The 17,637-nt window shown below is 42.2% G+C and overlaps 1 protein-coding gene across 2 annotated transcripts; it reads left to right on the top strand.

Moving 5' to 3' along the window:
* The first annotated feature begins 3,681 nt into the window (after positions 1 to 3,681).
* On the top strand, positions 3,682 to 17,387 carry mtmr8 (myotubularin related protein 8). Of its 2 annotated transcripts, none has more exons than XM_060912116.1 (14): positions 3,682 to 4,251; positions 7,221 to 7,343; positions 8,125 to 8,287; positions 8,362 to 8,519; positions 8,600 to 8,728; positions 9,147 to 9,281; positions 9,519 to 9,651; positions 9,826 to 9,935; positions 10,101 to 10,226; positions 13,338 to 13,387; positions 14,102 to 14,302; positions 14,861 to 14,989; positions 15,214 to 15,340; positions 15,493 to 17,387. In XM_060912116.1, exons 1-14 carry the CDS (start codon positions 4,228 to 4,230, stop codon positions 15,769 to 15,771), a joined length of 1,887 nt encoding a protein of 628 aa, XP_060768099.1. In that variant the 5' UTR covers positions 3,682 to 4,227; the 3' UTR covers positions 15,772 to 17,387. The 2 variants fall into 2 exon arrangements, with proteins under 2 accessions (XP_060768099.1, XP_060768100.1); XM_060912117.1 differs by having other exon boundaries at positions 3,683 to 4,251; positions 15,496 to 17,387.
* The last annotated feature ends 250 nt before the right edge of the window (positions 17,388 to 17,637 follow it).

Genomic DNA, 17,637 nt, shown 5'->3' with positions numbered 1-17,637 from the left:
ACATACAGAGTCCTCCTCCTTTCCTCTTACCGGATTCTGCTGTCCGATCGTGGCGCTGTGTGGTATGGCCCGCTAGCTCGATAGCAGAATCCGGAATGCATTGATGAAGCCAGGTCTCGGTGATGAGCAGGATGCATGAATCTTTGACGTATTTATTGGCTGCCACTTGTAGCCTCAGTTCATCCATCTTGTTCGCCAGGGATCTGGCATTGGAGATGAGTAGACTAGGAAGCGGTGGTTTGAGTGGCTGCCTACGTAGCCTGGCTAGCGCGCCAGCCCTGCAACCCCGCTTTTTCCTTCTCTCCCGACGCCGCCTCCGCCTCCTCCCCGCCGGGATGGTAATCCATGGAGAGCCCGGTCCTCTCGCTATCTCTGCCGGTATCTTATGCAGTCGGATAAATTCGCTAGAAACGTTGTTATGGTAGCGTAGTCTGATCTTAAGGAGGTCATGTCAGCTGTAGATGTTATTCGCTCGACTGACAGTACACAAAAACAAACACGAGACGAACATAAACATCCAAACACTACACCGACTGGTAGGACCCTGAGCTGCTACAACTATGTGCGCCGCCATCTTACATTTGTCTAGCAGCGGCGGCTGAGGTTAAAGGTTAGAGAGGTGGGGCTTATACGTCATCGTTTCTGAAAAAATCCGCTTCGCCGTCCAGACGACTCCGGGCTATCCGGCGTTTTAGGATTTTCCCACTCTGGGACCCGTTTTCAAAAAATACCGGTTTCACACCTTGAAAAAGCCAGCTCCGTCTGGACGCGAGGCCAAAACGATAAAGTATTTATGCGGATTCGACAAAAACGTACTCGTGTGGACGGGGCCTAAAGGCCTCTGCATGCTCTTGCGACAAGGCTTTCGCAGATAGCTTTTCGCAGACAGTTGTAATTTATCGTTGAGCAGGGAGTAATAGGCGTGCGCGATGTTATTCACCAGCACAACGCAAGGGGGCGCGAAGTCGCTAGGAGTAGTTGGTGGGTGTGGTTAGTGGAGTGTTTATCCTCCGGTTACTTATAATGACTAGAACTTTTTTTTTTATAATGACTAGAACTGGAGTCATATAGATGTACGTACTTCCTCACTTCCTCAATCAACCACTCTTTGTGCTGCTCCATCTTCGCTCGTGTTTTTAAAAATGGCGGTCGTGAAAACAAAACAAACCGGGAAAGTAGGGAAGCGGAAGTGTGTGTACAGCGGATGTAGAGTGGACCAATCAGAGCCCTCTTGTCTGCGAGGCTTCTGCGGTGGTCACAATTTTTGGGAGGCGCGCGCAGAGCATCTGCAAAGGTGGGGGGGGGCTACACAGACACTGTCTGCGACGCTATCTGCGAGGACTGGGTTGTCAGCATAAATTGGCCTTTAGAGTCACCAGTTAACCTAAACTGCATGTCTTTGGACTATGGGGTAAACCAGAGCAAACCCATGCAGACACGGGAAGAACATGCAAACTCCGCACAGAAAGGCCCTTGCCGGCCACAGGGCTCGAACCCGGACCTTCTTGCTGTGAGGCGACAGCGCTAACCACTACACCACTGTGCAGCCAATGCTAATAACTATTTTAGTTTATTTGTGTTTGTTTGTGAATAGAAAGCTTCCTCAAGGGTTTCTGTAATAATTTCAACACGGTTCATATATTTATCTTTCTAAGGTGTTCTAGCATCGCACTATACAACAGTTGGTTCTGGTCCACAAGCTTGATTGGTCGAGTGGCGTTCCAAGAGTGCTGAACGCGTAAAACGTCACTTCTTAGTTTGATGCGATTACTCTGGTAGTGTTAGTGACAAAACCAGGAGACATGGCAAACGATACTTCCATGAATATAACTTCTGACTTCAAGGCAGCACCCTGAACAGGAATGTACAAAACATTTGGCCATATTGTGTCCAAAATGTCATTTTATATTCACATTTTGTTTATAGAACTGCCGTATAAAAGCAATATCACGGTCGAGGTCGTGTTGCTGTACCGATATCAGTGTGGCTGTGATTAGCGACAGCGCTCAGTCGTGCCCACGATCCAATCAGAGCCACGCTGAGATGCAGTCCAGCAGAAAGACCTCAACTGTGATAATGTTAAATTGCACTGTTGAAAATATTTATGTCAACAAGTTACAGGATATATGTATCAATGTTTATTATTTAGATATGGTAAAATCCTGGGTTTCCCTTATTTCTAGCTAACTAGTTTTTTTCCTGTTATAAATATAATAAACAGTACATTTCGTTTGTATGTAGTAGATTGCTTTTTGTCAGTATTTGTATATTACAATCTTGTCACTCTATAGAAGTGAAGAATTTTCCACATTTGATTAATAGTTTTTTTTTCATCTTTCTTCTTCTTCTTTTTTTGGTTTTTATGGCGGTTGGCAGCTTAGCGTAAAAGCAGCATTACCGCCACTTGCTGGACTGGGGTGTGGTTCAGAAGCCTATTCTATCCCTATAAGGATGGGAGTAAATAAAGAAAATAAAGAAATAAACTAAAATAAAATAAAATTGGGAAATAATAAAAGAGGGAAAAAGAACTAAATTCTGTGAATAAGGCCTGTATTTCTGAGAAATCTAAACACAAAGTTGAAGCAAATATCTCCTGAACTTCTTCGTAAAATTTCCTTCAGGTCTAGTCTCAACTTCTCCCTTTCCATCTGTTCCATTAACATTTGTCTTTCTTCCTGATACTTGGGACAATGACAGAGCACATGCTCTACAGACTCTGGGCTACCACAGAACTCAGTTTCCATCAGCATGTTTTTTAATTATCGTTAAAGTGCTGTTTAGTCTTCTGTGACCAAATCTCATTCTAGAGAGCATATCTTCCTCCCCCTTACTCCTGTTTGAAGATCTAGGCCGCCCTAAGATGCCCTGGATATTATGGAAGTGTCTTCCAGTTTGCCCACTATCCCATAGGGTTTGCCATCTTTCTCTCATTCTCTGCTTTACTATGCTTTTGATTTCAGACTTGCTGTAGGCAAGGCAAGGCAAGTTTATTTATATAGCACATTTCATACACAATGGCAGTTCAATGTGCTTTACAGAAGCAAAAACAAAAACAGTAAACAATAGAGAAATAAAATTACATAAAATAATTTTATTTTTAATCTAAAACAATTAATTAAAAGAATTAAAAGAAAATAATAAGAATTAAACAATAGTAGAAATAAAATAATAAAATGCCAAAAAGAAAAAAGGAGAAAAAGAAAAAGAAACCAGCGGAATAAAATAGAATAAAATTAAAGTAAATTTAAAACATGCAGAGAAAGTAAAGATTATAAAAAATGTAAAAATATTAATTATTTAACAGAAAGCATCTGAAAACAGCTTGGTCTTTAACCTAGATTTGAAGCTGCCAACAGCAGGAGCATTTTTAATGTCCTCTGGCCACCTCTAAATCTATATTATCATTACCGGCCGCCTCCTTAGCACACCTGTCAGCAAGTTCATTGCCAACCACACCTAAGTGGGCAGGAACCCATACAAATGATAATTTAATCCCATCCTTTAATAGTTTATCGGTGACTTGTGCTATTTTGAATACTATATCTTGCCTAGAAGTTGATTGCCAAGTTTTAATACTAATCAATGCTGAACTTGAGTCTGAGGAAAACTACAAATCCCATGAAGCCCAGCCGGGGTTAAGGGTTGTGCATAACCCAGCGTTAGCATCCGGTTAATACGCGCTAATTACAGACACATATCGAGGCCGCCTGTAGCACTGCTTGATATCCTAGCAACATTTGCTAATTTTATAAAGATTCAACAGTTTATTTTGTTCAAAGCAGCGCGATAACTCGGATATAATGATTCATTTTGGTATCGCTTCTCTAAACCAGTGAACTTTGCCAGACGCCATTTTGATAAGAATGTAGTGAGATCTCGACTCTTCTCGCGATATTGTGAAAAGATCAGCTGATGTGTGCAGGCGCGCTCGAGCCTGTCAGTGTGATTTCCTGAAAGCGATGCGGAGGAAGCAGCAGCCAGTTCCCACACAACACCACCGCACCGAGAGCCCTCAGTTCCCGCACAGCACCACCGCACCGAGAGCCCTCAGTTCCAGCACAGCACCACCGCACCGAGAGCCCTCAGTTCCCGCACAGCACCACCGCACCGAGAGCCCTCAGTTCCAGCACAGCACCACCGCACCGAGAGCCCTCAGTTCCAGCACAGCACCACCGCACCGAGAGCCCTCAGTTCCAGCACAGCACCACCGCACCGAGAGCCTCGGCCATGGAGCACATTCTCACTCCAAAGGTGAGATTTACAATCAAACCAATCAATGCAAATGATGATGAAGGTGGGAGAAAGTGAGAGAGAGAGAGGGAGAGAGTGGGAGTGTGTGTGAGGGAGAGAGAGAGAAAGAAAGAGAGTGGGAGTGAGTGTGTGTGTGTGTGTCTCATGAAGGTATTTCTGTAGGGTGTGATAACTTTTAGAGAAGTGAAACCTTGTGCAGTTTATCTAATGCTGAGTGTATTGATATTAAACTGTACAGACAGCGCAGACTGGGAAAGAATCAGCCTCAGTGGGTCAGTAGGGGATAAAATCCTCTGAGTGCCCTAAGTAGTGCACGAGAGCTCCTACAGGATGCTGTGATGCAAATGAAGTGTGTGCGCTTTGACATTCATGCATCACCCCACGGTCATAATCAGTATATGCAAATATGCTTTGATGTACAGGTGTCAAGTAAATATGTATTATAGGTGTGTGTGTGAGAGAGCAAGAGAGATAAGAAGTGCTGTTTTTATGTCTCGTCTCGTCTTCTTCCGCTTATCCGGGACCGGGTCGCAGAGGCAGCAGTCTGAGCATGGAAGCCCAAACTTCCCTTTCCCCAGACACCTCGGCCAGCTCCTTCGGGAAGAACACCGAGGCGTTCCCAGGCCAGCCGAGAGACATAGTCCCTCCAGCGTGTCCTGGGGGGACATGCCTGGAACACCTCGCCAGGGAGGCGTCCAGGAGGCATCCAAAAAAGATGCCCAAGCCACCTCAGCTGATTCCTCTCGATGTGGAGGAGCAGCGGCTCTACTCCGAGCTCCTCCCGAGTGACTGTGCTTCTCACCCTATCTCTAAGGGAGCGCCCAGCCACCCTGCGAAGGAAACTCATTTCGGCCACTTGTATCCGCAATCCGCGACCCCTCCTGGAACTGCCACCTTATTGTGGTGGAGGGGTTTGTGTGCTTGAATGATCCTAGGAGCTATGTTGTCGGGGGCATTATGCCCCTGTCAGGGTTTCCCAAGGCAGACAGGTCCTAGGTGACAGGCCAGACCAAGAGCAGTTCACCAAAACCCCTATGGAGAAAAAACCGAGGACTGTGACGTCACCCGGTATGACACAGCCGGGGCCCCACCCTGGAGCCAGGCCCGGGGTTGGGGCTCGTATGCGAGCGCTTGGTGGCCGGGCCTTTGCCCATGGGGCCTGGCCGGGCTCAGCCCAAAGAGGTGACGTGGGCCCGACCTCCTGTGGGTTCACCACCCACAGAGGTAGCAGTAGGGGACTGGTGCAGTGTGGATTGGGTGGCAGTCGAAGGCAGGGGCCTCGACAACCTGATCCCCGGACACAGCGGCTGGCTGTTGGGACATGGAATGTCACTTATCTGTTTTTATGATGCATTGTAAAGCACTTTCCATGTTTCCTGAGTGATCATGGGACTGTCACAAACTCCAAAACTGCCCATGTGTTTCATATGCCTCAGTCTCAAAGTCTAAAGTGAGTTAGTGTGTGTGTGTGTGTGTGTGTGAGGTGCCAAAAGAAGACTCAAGATTTCCTGTGCACTGTGACTGACTCTGTCTCTCTCTCTCTCTCTCTCTCTCTCTCTCTCTCTCTCACACACACGCACGCACGTGATTCCCAAGAATTGTGAGTGAATTTTTGTGAAATATTAAACAGTTCAAACATGCACTTCTGTTACACATCCAGAAAAAAAAGCTATGAAAGTGATAAAAGACTGAGACTGTGTCCGAAATCGCTCCCTACTCACTATATAGTGCGGACGCCATTTTGTAGTGCTGTCCGAAATTATAGTGAGGATTATTTACACCGGCGGCACGGTGGTGTAGTGGTTAGCGCTGTCGCCTCACAGCAAGAAGGTCCTGGGTTCGAGCCCCGTGGCCGGCGAGGGCCTTTCTGTGCGGAGTTTGCATGTTCTCCCCGTGTCCGCGTGGGTTTCCTCCGGGTGCTCCGGTTTCCCCCACAGTCCAAAGACATGCAGGTTAGGTTAACTGGTGACTCTAAATTGAGCGTAGGTGTGAATGTGAGTGTGAATGGTTGTCTGTGTCTATGTGTCAGCCCTGTGATGACCTGGCGACTTGTCCAGGGTGAACCCCGCCTTTCGCCCGTAGTCAGCTGGGATAGGATCCAGCTCGCCTGCGACCCTGTAGAAGGATAAAGCGGCTAGAGATAATGAGATGAGATGAGATTATTTACACCCTATATAGTGCACTCAAAGTATCCCACAATGCATCACTAAAAGTAGTGTACAACGATGGTCACTAACCAAAGCAATATATCCCATCATGCATTGCGGTCGTGCTGAAAGAAATCAAATTAAAAGTCTCAAATTTGATTTTATAAAAGGCGGCAACAAAAGAAAGTATTCAGCCTTGATTTTAAAAAAAAAACCCTGAAAGCTGCAGGTACTTTGTATTGATTAATGTGGGAAATGCGCTCAGTATAATATGGATTTATCACAAAAACACATGCATGTATTTTGTTATTTTGAACCCCACCAGCCGACTGATCTGGCACGTTTTAATTGTGCAACAGTAATGACGTAAATACCAGCGCGACGGAGTAATGTCCGAAAACATTTTCATTTTACCGATGAGCTCACTGTATAGTCCTCTATATAGTAATTCCCTATATCGGGAGTAGTCAACGAGTGAGCGATTTCGGACACAGGGTGAGTTCAGCAATCAGGTGGGTGGGCGTGGCCTAATATTCTAATGAGTATGTTTTGATTGACAGCCCTCTGTCTGAGACTCACAAGCTTGTTTGAGATCACAGGAGGTGTTTCGATGACGTTACTCTCTCCAGGAAGGGGCGGGGTTTGACTAAATGATTGAAGTTTGATGAAGCTTGCTGTCATTTATGTTCAATACAAAGACACAGTGGTGATAAAAATGACACCGAAATATCAACATTTCTCTCAGATGTGTTGGTACTTTATCCAAAAGTAGACTTTATATGACTTTTTATACGGATAAAGTTATTATTTGTTTGTTTGCAGGTCGAGTATGTGAAACTCCTGGACAGATACGCCGCTAAAAAGCCGACCATCGGGACGTTGTACCTCACAGCAACTCACCTTATTTATGTGGAGCAATCTAACAACACACGCAAGGAATTATGGGTAATGAATGTAGTTTTGTTTCATTTTAATGAAACGCACGGAATCCAACGAGACTTCTTGGTAGTTGTTAGTTTTCCGTTCGCCGATCATGTGACGTTCTGAACTGACCTGTGTGTTACTCATAATGCACTGTGGTACGGATGTCAGATGAGTTTAACACTAAGATATTCGCAGCTGCACGTGTTAGATTAGTTTGTAAATGTAATAAAATGAAGTGTCAGTTTAGCTCTTTCAGAAACCTAGAGCTGGAACTCAAATGTGTTTGCAGTGTCGCGTATCTTAATAAAGTGTCCAATAAAAAAAAAAAAAAAAGTACTAAATTTTAGCTAGCTTTCATGGCTACTGGGTTAATTTACACAATTGTTTAGCTACGTTAACTAAGCTAGGTAGGTACCCAATGATACTTTATTAGTTTTCTAGTTAAATATTAAGTCAGGAAAAACAGGAGCCAATTTTAATCTCATTTTAGCTGCAGCTACACAATTTTATTGTGTCCTCAAAACTGGAAATCACGTTTTCTAGCAAAGTAGCTTGTGTTTAGTAAACTTGTGCTGAATAAACTCGCGTTTGGTAAAACGATCAAACTAGCTCATGTTAAGTTCAGGAGTTTTTCAGAGCCGTGTTTATTAGCATGTGAGCTAATGTTAGATAAAACATCTTAGTATTAATGTCGTGTATGACGCATGTTGTGATTGGCTGAACATGACTTCCTCGTTCACTGGTTGGAAATACAGCCATTGTGAAACTGTGTGTGTGTGTGTGTGTGTGTGTGTGTGTGTAGGTCCTGCATCATCACATCTCATCCATCGAGAAACTTCCCACCACAGTGTCAGGATGTCCACTGCTCATCCACTGTAAAACGTTCCAGCGTCTCCACCTGCTGCTGCCTCGAGAGAAGGAAGCCCAGGACGTCCATCAGTCCCTCCTGCGTCTGTCCCAACCAGGTACACACGCGCGCGCACACACACACACACACACACACACACACTGTGATGATGATGTGACTGTGATGATGCAGTGAAGGAGGAGGAGCTCTACGCCTTCATCTACAACCCACAGCAAAGTGGAGACGAGCGGAGACGAGGCTGGGACCTCATTAGCATGACTGCTGACTTCAGCAGAATGGGCCTGCCCAATGAATTCTGGGAACTCAGTGACCTCAACAGCAAGTACGAGGTACGAGCACTTCCTGTCTCAGTCAGCAGTCTTACACTTCCTGTAAACACAGAGTTTGCTGTTTTTCATTTTTCTCTCAGCTCTGCTCTACGTATCCGTCAGTGCTCGGCCTTCCTAAATGTGCCAGCGTTGCTACGGTAACAGGCAGCGCCAAGTTTAGGAGTCGGGGTCGGCTGCCTGCTCTGTCGTATTATCACAAAGATACCAAGGTAAACACACACACACAGGTTTAGTTTCATTGTTTTGTGCCCTCCTGCTGTTTTTCTGTTTCTCTTTTGATGGTCGGACGGACAGAGAGATGTACAGACAGACAGATACAGATGAACTGACAGTCATACAGACAAATGGACTTATAGATGGACAGATGGGTATAGAGATGGACTGACGGACGGATGGGTGTATGGAGGGACAGGCGTACATACAGTACAGGTGGGGGTATTGAGGGAGGGGCGGAGTTGTAGAGGGATGGGCGGGTATATAGAAGGACAGATGGACGTACAGACAGGTGTATAGATGGACGAACGGATGTGTAATTGTCTCTCCTTCGATTGTTTGTCGAGAAACCCGAACAGTGTGATAGCATTTGTGATTTGCTGTTGTTTACATGTTTGTTTGTTTTGTTGCTAGGCAGTGATCTGTCGGTGTAGTCAGCCTCTCTCAGGTTTAAGTTCTCGCTGTATCGAGGATGAACAGATGCTGCAGGCCATCAGCGAGGCCAATCCCAACTGTCCTTTCATTTACGTCGTGGACACGCGGCCGAAGGTACCACCTTTAACCCTAATGACAATTTGTATACATTGTGGACAGTGTGTGACCTTTAACCTTACAGTTTAAAGCTGTGTACTGTGAGCGATGTTTGTGAGATGGTTTTATCGCTATCTGTGTATATCAGGTAACTGCCAAGCTAGCTATATTTGTCGATTAGCCAGCTAGCTACTGTATGTACATTAGTAAGCTAACTGTGTGTGTGTGTGTGTGTGTGTGTGTGTGTGTGTGTAGCTGAATGCTATGGCTAACCGAGCGGCGGGTAAGGGCTACGAAAACGAGGATAACTACGCCAACATCAGGTTTCACTTCCAGGGCATTGAGAACATCCATGTCATGAGGAGCAGTTTACAGAAACTACTGGAGTGTGAGTGCAGGCGCGCACACACTTATTGTTTAAAATGGACCTATTTTATGGGGACCAACTGAACGTCCAAAGTGTCAGACATTTTATTAGTCGAATCTCTTGACAGTTCAATGTTTGGGATTATTTTATTTTATTTTGAATTTAATAAATTTTTTTTTTGGGTTAAATGTTTAGCGTGTGCTCAGAAAATCGTGTCGATGAGTGACTTCCTGACCGGACTGGAAAACTCCGGCTGGCTGAGACACATCAAAGCTGTCATGGATGCAGGAGTCTTCCTCGCAAAAGTACGTTCTTCACATAATAATAATAATAATAATAATAATAATCTTTATTATTATTATCATCATCATTTAATCATGACCAAATGTAAGTGTGTGGATATGCATGATTTACTGGTTTCTAAGGACCGAGTGTCCCCATAAAAACAATACGTGTGTGTGTGTGTGTAGGCAGTAGGTGATGAGGGAGCGAGTGTGTTAGTGCACTGTTCTGATGGATGGGATCGCACAGCTCAGGTGTGTTCTCTCGCCTGCATCCTGCTCGACCCCTATTACAGAACCATCAAAGGACTCATGGTGAGTGCGTGCACGCACACACACACACTCTTACCGTATTTTCCGGACTATACGTCGCTCCAGAGTTTAAGTTGCATCAGCCAAAAAATGCATTATGAAGACCAAAAAAACATATATACGTCGCACCGGACTACAAGTCGCACTTTTTTGAAGGGTTATTCTATCCATAGAATCTGTGATTGTATCTGATAAGCGGCGCGTGGTTACTGCGCGACTGCATTGTTTATTTAATAAACGAACAGCTGAGCAGTGATAACGCGCCCTTTGCCCTGTAAGTAGCCTAGTCTGATTATTTTAAATATCTACTACTATCTTTAACACTATCACTATAGTTATTACTAATAGCCTATATTATTATTATTATTATTATTATAACTAATATTAGTAGCCCATTACTGATGCATTAATCAGTTTGCTTTTAGAATATTTCTAGCGGTAGGGCTTATTATCGCCCCATGGCTCTTTCATCTTTGTTATTAAAGCTGTAGTCATCATCGAGGAGTGTCATTCTTCATTTTTGTCGAATTTTATTTCATCAAATCAGAGGCCAAGTAGGCTATAGAGTGCTCCGAGATGATGCTAAAAATAGTAACACTGCGGTCTGCGCGGCCATCTTGGAAGTCACTCGCTCCAGAGCGCTCATAGAGTACACATCATAGAGTACACATCATAGAGTACACATTCACTGATTCGTTTCCGCGTTAGAGGGCTTAGAAGCTTGGATTTTTTAAGAATTTAGACATCTGAAGTGATGGAGCACTACTGTGATAGTTTGGATAAGCAGGCACGGGAGCGTTATGCTGAGAAGGTACGTTTCATTGGGAATGTGGATCCATACACTGTTAGTGAGAAGGAATGGAAAGCTGACCCCAGCTTGTTGCCGCTTGTGAACTATCTAGTGTTTCACCCAAGTCCATTTTGTGAACTAAAGCATGTGTACATAAACATTACTAGACCTAGATCTTAAATGCCATTTGATGCAACAATGCACTGCAGTAGACATAAGCTACCTAATGTGACAAATATATCCATTAATCATTGCTGAAAGTACATAGAAAAGATAATAGTTTATATCACATTTATTTTAGTAACTATGAAATTCAAGACAATATTAACCTACCTGTCACAAAGTGATCAGAACAAATCCGGATACAGTCAAGTTGTCCTAAGTTTGATGGGTTAATGGCAGCCAGCCACTGTCGTCTCCTCCGCTCGCTTTTCTCCTGTGCTGCAATTCCCTCGTTAGTCACGACTTTAGGGAGTCTGTGGAAGCTTTTGCCACCCTTTTCCCCCCGGCTACTACAGCCAACAATGACACACGTATTCGGCATTGTCACCCCTTTTTGCTTCACTGAACAACAACAATGCACTGACACAGCGACCTTTGACTTCCAATATGGCCGCCACTGGGTTCGCGCTGACCTCGAAGCACTCTATAGGTATATCATCTCCAAAGACAGGTACGGTAGTAAAAACAACCGTCTAGTGAAAAAAAAAACAACAACAACCGCTCAGAGAAAAAAACGGGCAGAAAGTGCGCCTGCCAGTTAACATCATATCAGATAAAAACATTAAACGTTATTCAGACCATTAACACCATAACATCAGAGACGAAGAATAAAGTTCATCTTGGAAGGAGAGTTATTTTTAAAAATGCAAAACAAAATCATTTATAATAGCCCAGAGAAAAACTGGCTGAATATGTACCGTAACATCAAGTTATTCAATAGCCTACAGGCCTAAAATCAGGGCTTAATTTGAGCCGGAACATGACAGAACAAGATCCGTAACCTCCGTCGTCGGATCCGGCAGCTATTTTCATTTCATTCGGTGTTCCGGCAGCTATTTAAATGGATCAGATCACCTCCGTGACCATCACAAAGGGGAAAAAAATCAAACAATAAATTAAATAAGTAAATAAAAATTTGTTTAGTGTTCGGTTTTGATATCTGTTGTGATTTCTCTCCTGTGACATCCACAAAATCTATGCGAAAGGGGAAGAGGGAGGGACATGGGGTGTATATTTCCGCTCAATAGAACACTGGGTTTTTTGTAGCCGTTAGCTTGCGCTGTGGAAAAAATGGCAAAAAAACAAGAAAGCTTACTAAAATTTTTAAAATGAATTCTCCAACTTGTTTTGTAAACCCTTTATTTCTTAACTATTACTTGAATTGATTGCACTTATGTTTGCTGGCACTGCTTTTAATGAGCAGGAGAAAAACAGGGAGGGCTCGGAAAATGATGGCAGGTCGGAATCGAACCCGGGTCCCCAGATTTATGGTGTGGCGCCTTATCCACCTGAGCCACGAAGTCCCGCTGGCACTGCTTTTAAATCCCCTACTTAAATCCTTAAAATGAGTCATTTAACTCACGTCTTGTGTGATCTGATCTTCAATGGTGAAATAAACCGGTTGTGTTATGAGTACAGTCTGTTATTTTAGAAGATAAATTTAATATATATCCTAATAAAAAATATTTTATAACATATCACGACATATTACTGTCTGTAACTGTTCGTCACTAAAGCGTTTTCTAAGATCATAATGTCTGATATTATTATTTTTTTTTTTACACACATAAGCGCGTGTGCGTAAAGTTATAGTAAACCCCCCCCCCCCCCCCCCCCCCCCCCGCCTTTTTTTTTTTTTTGAGTCGCCGGACCCACCCTTCTCCTGCGTTCCGGGACCTCCCACTTCACAAATTAAGCACTGCCTAAAATCATTACATAACTTATTTAAATAACTATAGGCCTATCATTAATAATAAAACACAGGTCAATCAAGTTTATCAAGCTGACGATTTCACTCCAAATCAGCAAATCCATTGAATTCCTCATCCTCGGTGTCGCTTCTGAACAACTCTGCCAACTCCAGCGGCAGACGAAGTGCAGTTTCCTCTTCTTCTGCGTGGCTGTCGTCAGACTCGGCATCAGCTCCAGTTATTCCGCGGTGAAAAAAAAAAAAAAACATATATACGTCGCACCGGAATATAAGTCGCATGGCCAGCCGAACCATGAAAAAAAGTGCGACTTATAGTCCGAAAAATACGGTACTTTTTATTTATGTATGACACTAATGTTCATGTGTTCCTGATTTTTTTTTTTTTTTTCAGGTTCTGATAGAGAAAGAGTGGATTGCTTTTGGACACAAATTCAGTCACAGGTAATAAAAGAGAAATGTTTAAGTTTAATATTAAAGTTGAACCAAACATCATTATTATTATTTGTATTGTTATCTGGTGCTAAAGGACCAATCACATCCATGCAGAGAACCTGTAATCACGCTGCACGCACTTCATATATTTTTACTTTTTATGTGCATTTTTTTTCACATTTTTGTAAAATGTCTCAATAAGTCTGAAAACGTTGGCAGAAATCCGAAAATTCTGTTTTCCAGGCATGAATTCCAAGTAAGTATATTTTTGTCGTACTTTCTAAATGTTTATTTTCGTAGCGAACTAACTAACAGAAGCTCACTGCTGAATATCTCAGTGGAGTTTTGATGTTCCAGGATCAGTCCAGTATATTTTATTACCTTTCTGACAAAGCGAGTGACCTCACCAGCAAACAATCTGGAAAATACAGCGAGCAAACTAACCGATAAGCACTGAACTGTTACCCCGCTGACACCTGAGGGGAATGTTGACGCTGCTCGTTTTCATGCTCAGGATGTTTTCAAACTGCGTGAACAGAAAACACAGTGGGCAGCTGCTAAATCATTAGTGCAATCATTCGCTAGCTTACACATTATCAATACTTTTGCAGTTGCTTAGCAACAGTGTTGTGATTTTACCAGATTTGTGAGAACTTAATGTCCCTGTAATGAGATTACATGATTGTGTGGTTTTTTTTTTTTTTTTTTTTTTTTTTTTTTTAGGTGTGGTCATATGGAAGGTGACCCTAAAGAGGTTTCCCCCGTGTTCACGCAGTTTATGGAGTGTGTGTGGCAGCTGATGGAGCAGTTCCCTTGCGCGTTTCAGTTTAACGAACGCTTTTTGCTCTCCATCCACGAACACGTTTACTCTTGTCACTACGGTAACTTCATCTGCAACAGCCAGCGAGAGAGAGAGCAGCTAAGGTACACACACACACACACACACACATATATATGCGCGTGCGCACACACGAGGTATCCGACAAACATAGCTAGCTAGGTATGTAACTGACGAACACAGCTAGCTAGCGAACAAATTTTTAATGGGGTAACATAACTAACTGATGAATCGACATTCTAGCAAACTGATCAACATGTTCGGCGAGCAAGCTGGCACACGTGATTGTTTAACCCCAGAACTCCTGCTGGTCGGCGAGTCACTGACAGGGACATGTTTGTGTTTCTCCACATTTAGCGACAGTCGATCAGGATATCTGTTTCTCCTCATTTAAATTTCTATCTCTGTGTTTTCATTTGTGTGCAAAAACTAGCATTTTTTTTTGGACAGGCTGGAGAACAAAACATCGAGTTTAGAATAAAAATTACACGGCAAACACAAATAAAATAATAAGTAATAAAAAATACACAAACCAGAAGCGACCAGAGGTGATTTTGTTCTCGATGTGGTTTTTTACGGTTTTTCTGCTTGCTAGTAGGAGATGGTATTCTTGGGTATTAAAGTGTGTGTGTGTGCGCACACAGGTTCAGAGAGAGGACCTTCTCCGTGTGGCCCTATCTCCTGGAGCATCAGGATGAGTTCAGGAACCCACTGTACAAACGCACCACACACAACGGCTTATTGAGACCCAAGACACTGCCACTGCACTTCAAGTACACACACACACACACACACACACACACACACACACACACACACACACAATATATATATATATATATATATATATATATATATATATATATATGTATATATATATATATATATATATATATATATATATATATATATATATATATATATAAAAATAAATAACATAAACTTTAGTACAGTAGGGTAGATATTGATGTACATGGATCGTGTGTGTGTGTATCAGGTTTTGGTGTGGGATGTACAACCGTTATGATGAAGGGATACACCCAAGACAGTCCATCCTGGACACCCTGCTGTCTCTGACAGTGAGACAGACCTCTAAGGAGAGGATGATGACGGAACTACAGAGAGTAAGCGACATTTCTTATGCTTTTCTGCGCATTTATACTGAATTTTCTTTTCTTTTATTTATTTAGCTGTTTGGTTTGAATTTATCTGGTAGCAATCAATTTTCACAATCAACAGTTTTCACTAACATAAATTCCTCCAAAAATCCACCAAGCAGCAGCTGGCGATCGCTGATGGAGTTCTCGCAGCTTCTGATCGACCAATCAGCACGCTTCCTGATCAGAATGGCCATGCCGAGGCCACGCCCACTTCCTGCTTTGACCAACCAAACGGAGCCCGCATGTCTTTGAGTGACGGTGCTGGAGGAGAAGCAGAGTCGGATCAGGAAAAAGGCGAAAGCGAGCCAAAGGTGGTGAAGGACAAACCTGTTTCTATGGCAACCCAGATCTCCAAAGAGGAGGTGGAGAAAACGGATCCTCTCCAATCTCCATAGTAACAAAATTGACATCTGGGAAAGCGCCGAGATCCAAAGGGAAGCAACAAAGACACTCAGGACACACGCTGATGTGTGTGTGTGTGTATATATATATATATATATATATATATATATATATATATATATATATATATATACACACACACACACACACACAAAATCATTAAAGTGACATTACCTTCGAGTCATCTTTTAGACCTGCCCCCTAAACAGTATTTTAGCCACACCTCATTTTTTAACAATCTAACAAAACTAAAATAAAGAAATTTTGAGAACAGATTTTCAGCTAAAACACAGAAAATCAAACATGATCAAATATATAAAACATGTTTAATTATATTACAAATAACATTTTAGCCACGCCTCCAAACATCCTTACAGTACACATCGGGCATTTATCAGAATTAATTTTCATCATGAAACACTTCATGACATTCACGTGAACAATGTTATTAGACGATGGCATTTCTTAGCCATGCCCCCTGCACAAATTCCATTTGTTACACACTTTAGTGCTAATAATGGAATGGCATCTCCCCCCCCCAACATTCCTTTACATCATACATAATGTAAACACTGTAATATAAGCCACGCCCTCGAATCGAGCAACTTTTCAGTGACACGCCTTAAACACGTCACACATTTCTGCCTTTCTGAATTTCTGAGTGTAAATGATGTTTTAAAATACTTTTAATAAATGAAGCTTAGTGAGATCACTGGGTTCAAATCCTTCGCACTTTTTTTGCTACATTGGCATTTCTGAAAACGTGCCATCTGTCGGTGAAATATATTTTTACAATTGAACAAAAGAGTTTCTTTTGAAAAAGATTTAATGTTTGTTACAGTGATCAAACAAGGTGTTTGTTTATTTCGGGGTTTTTTTTTTAAAGTTTGTAAATGTTTTGCTGTTCTGTGTTAAAATAACACGTGTGGTGTGTAAAAACAGAGCTACGACATTGTCGCAAAGTATTAGTGCAAGGGAAAAAAAACATAATAAATGCTACACAAGTTTCAAAGCCATAATTCTGCACAGTTAAAATGCGATGATCAAAGATAAGATGAAAAACAACTTCACTCCATTACATGTTTTATTACCTTTTTTTTTTGTTTTGCCTTTTATTGAAAGGTCCTGTTTGTATTTTGTTTCAGTTGTTCAGTCTCCTGATTCTTTTGTAAAAATCTGGACCTGCACTGAGCCTTCATAACACATTCCTAAGCGCTTCATAAACCTTTTCTCAGGCAACGCTGGATTCTTTCTGAACACTTTTATTCTAAATTTCATCAGTCAGTGACCATCACGCTAAACCGGAGGCTAAAAGCTTCCACTCTTTACGAGCTTCATTTGTCTCTTTTGCACCAGGACACAACTCCAAAAACAAAGGGACGTGATTTATATTTTAACTGTTCAAATCAATCAAAAGACCAAAAATGTAAAATATAAAGTTTTTTGTTGGTGTTTGATTTTTATAAAAACAGCACACTGAAACAAATATATTTTTGTACGTTATTACTGATTTTGATTTTCACATTCTTTGTTTCTTGCAATTTTTTGCTTTTTATTTTCTATTTTTTTACATTCGTCCACTTGAGTTTCTATATGTTGCAGTAAATTTCCTGTTAAATAATCATTGCTTTTTTTTTTTATGTGCACATGAATGAATAGAATATTTGAATAAATAGTTCTTTTGAAACACATTATTGGATTTTTTTTTCCCTTTTTGTTGTTTTGGGAACAGACTGAGATTCAGCACTGAACAGGGTATAAATTAATTTACAGGCTGTTTGGACGACTGGAAGGAAACTTCAGCTTACTTTCTCTGCATTTGCGTATTTGTACAAAGGGAAAGCTTGAGAGAGAGAGAT

This window comes from Neoarius graeffei, chromosome 28 (assembly GCF_027579695.1).
Source record: "Neoarius graeffei isolate fNeoGra1 chromosome 28, fNeoGra1.pri, whole genome shotgun sequence".
NCBI classification, from domain to species: domain Eukaryota; kingdom Metazoa; phylum Chordata; class Actinopteri; order Siluriformes; family Ariidae; genus Neoarius; species Neoarius graeffei.
Note: the sequence above shows the minus strand (reverse complement) of the source record. Positions and strands in the feature narration are given on the sequence as shown.

Excerpts from the sequence above, each read along its gene's own strand:
- mtmr8 (XM_060912116.1), top strand. The coding sequence starts at position 4,228 with ATGGAGCACATTCTCACTCCAAAG. Across the intron at positions 8,520-8,599 it reads ACCTCAACAGCAAGTACGAG|CTCTGCTCTACGTATCCGTC; the intron begins GTACGAGCACTT and ends TTTTTCTCTCAG. Across the intron at positions 9,652-9,825 it reads TTTACAGAAACTACTGGAGT|CGTGTGCTCAGAAAATCGTG; the intron begins GTGAGTGCAGGC and ends TTAAATGTTTAG.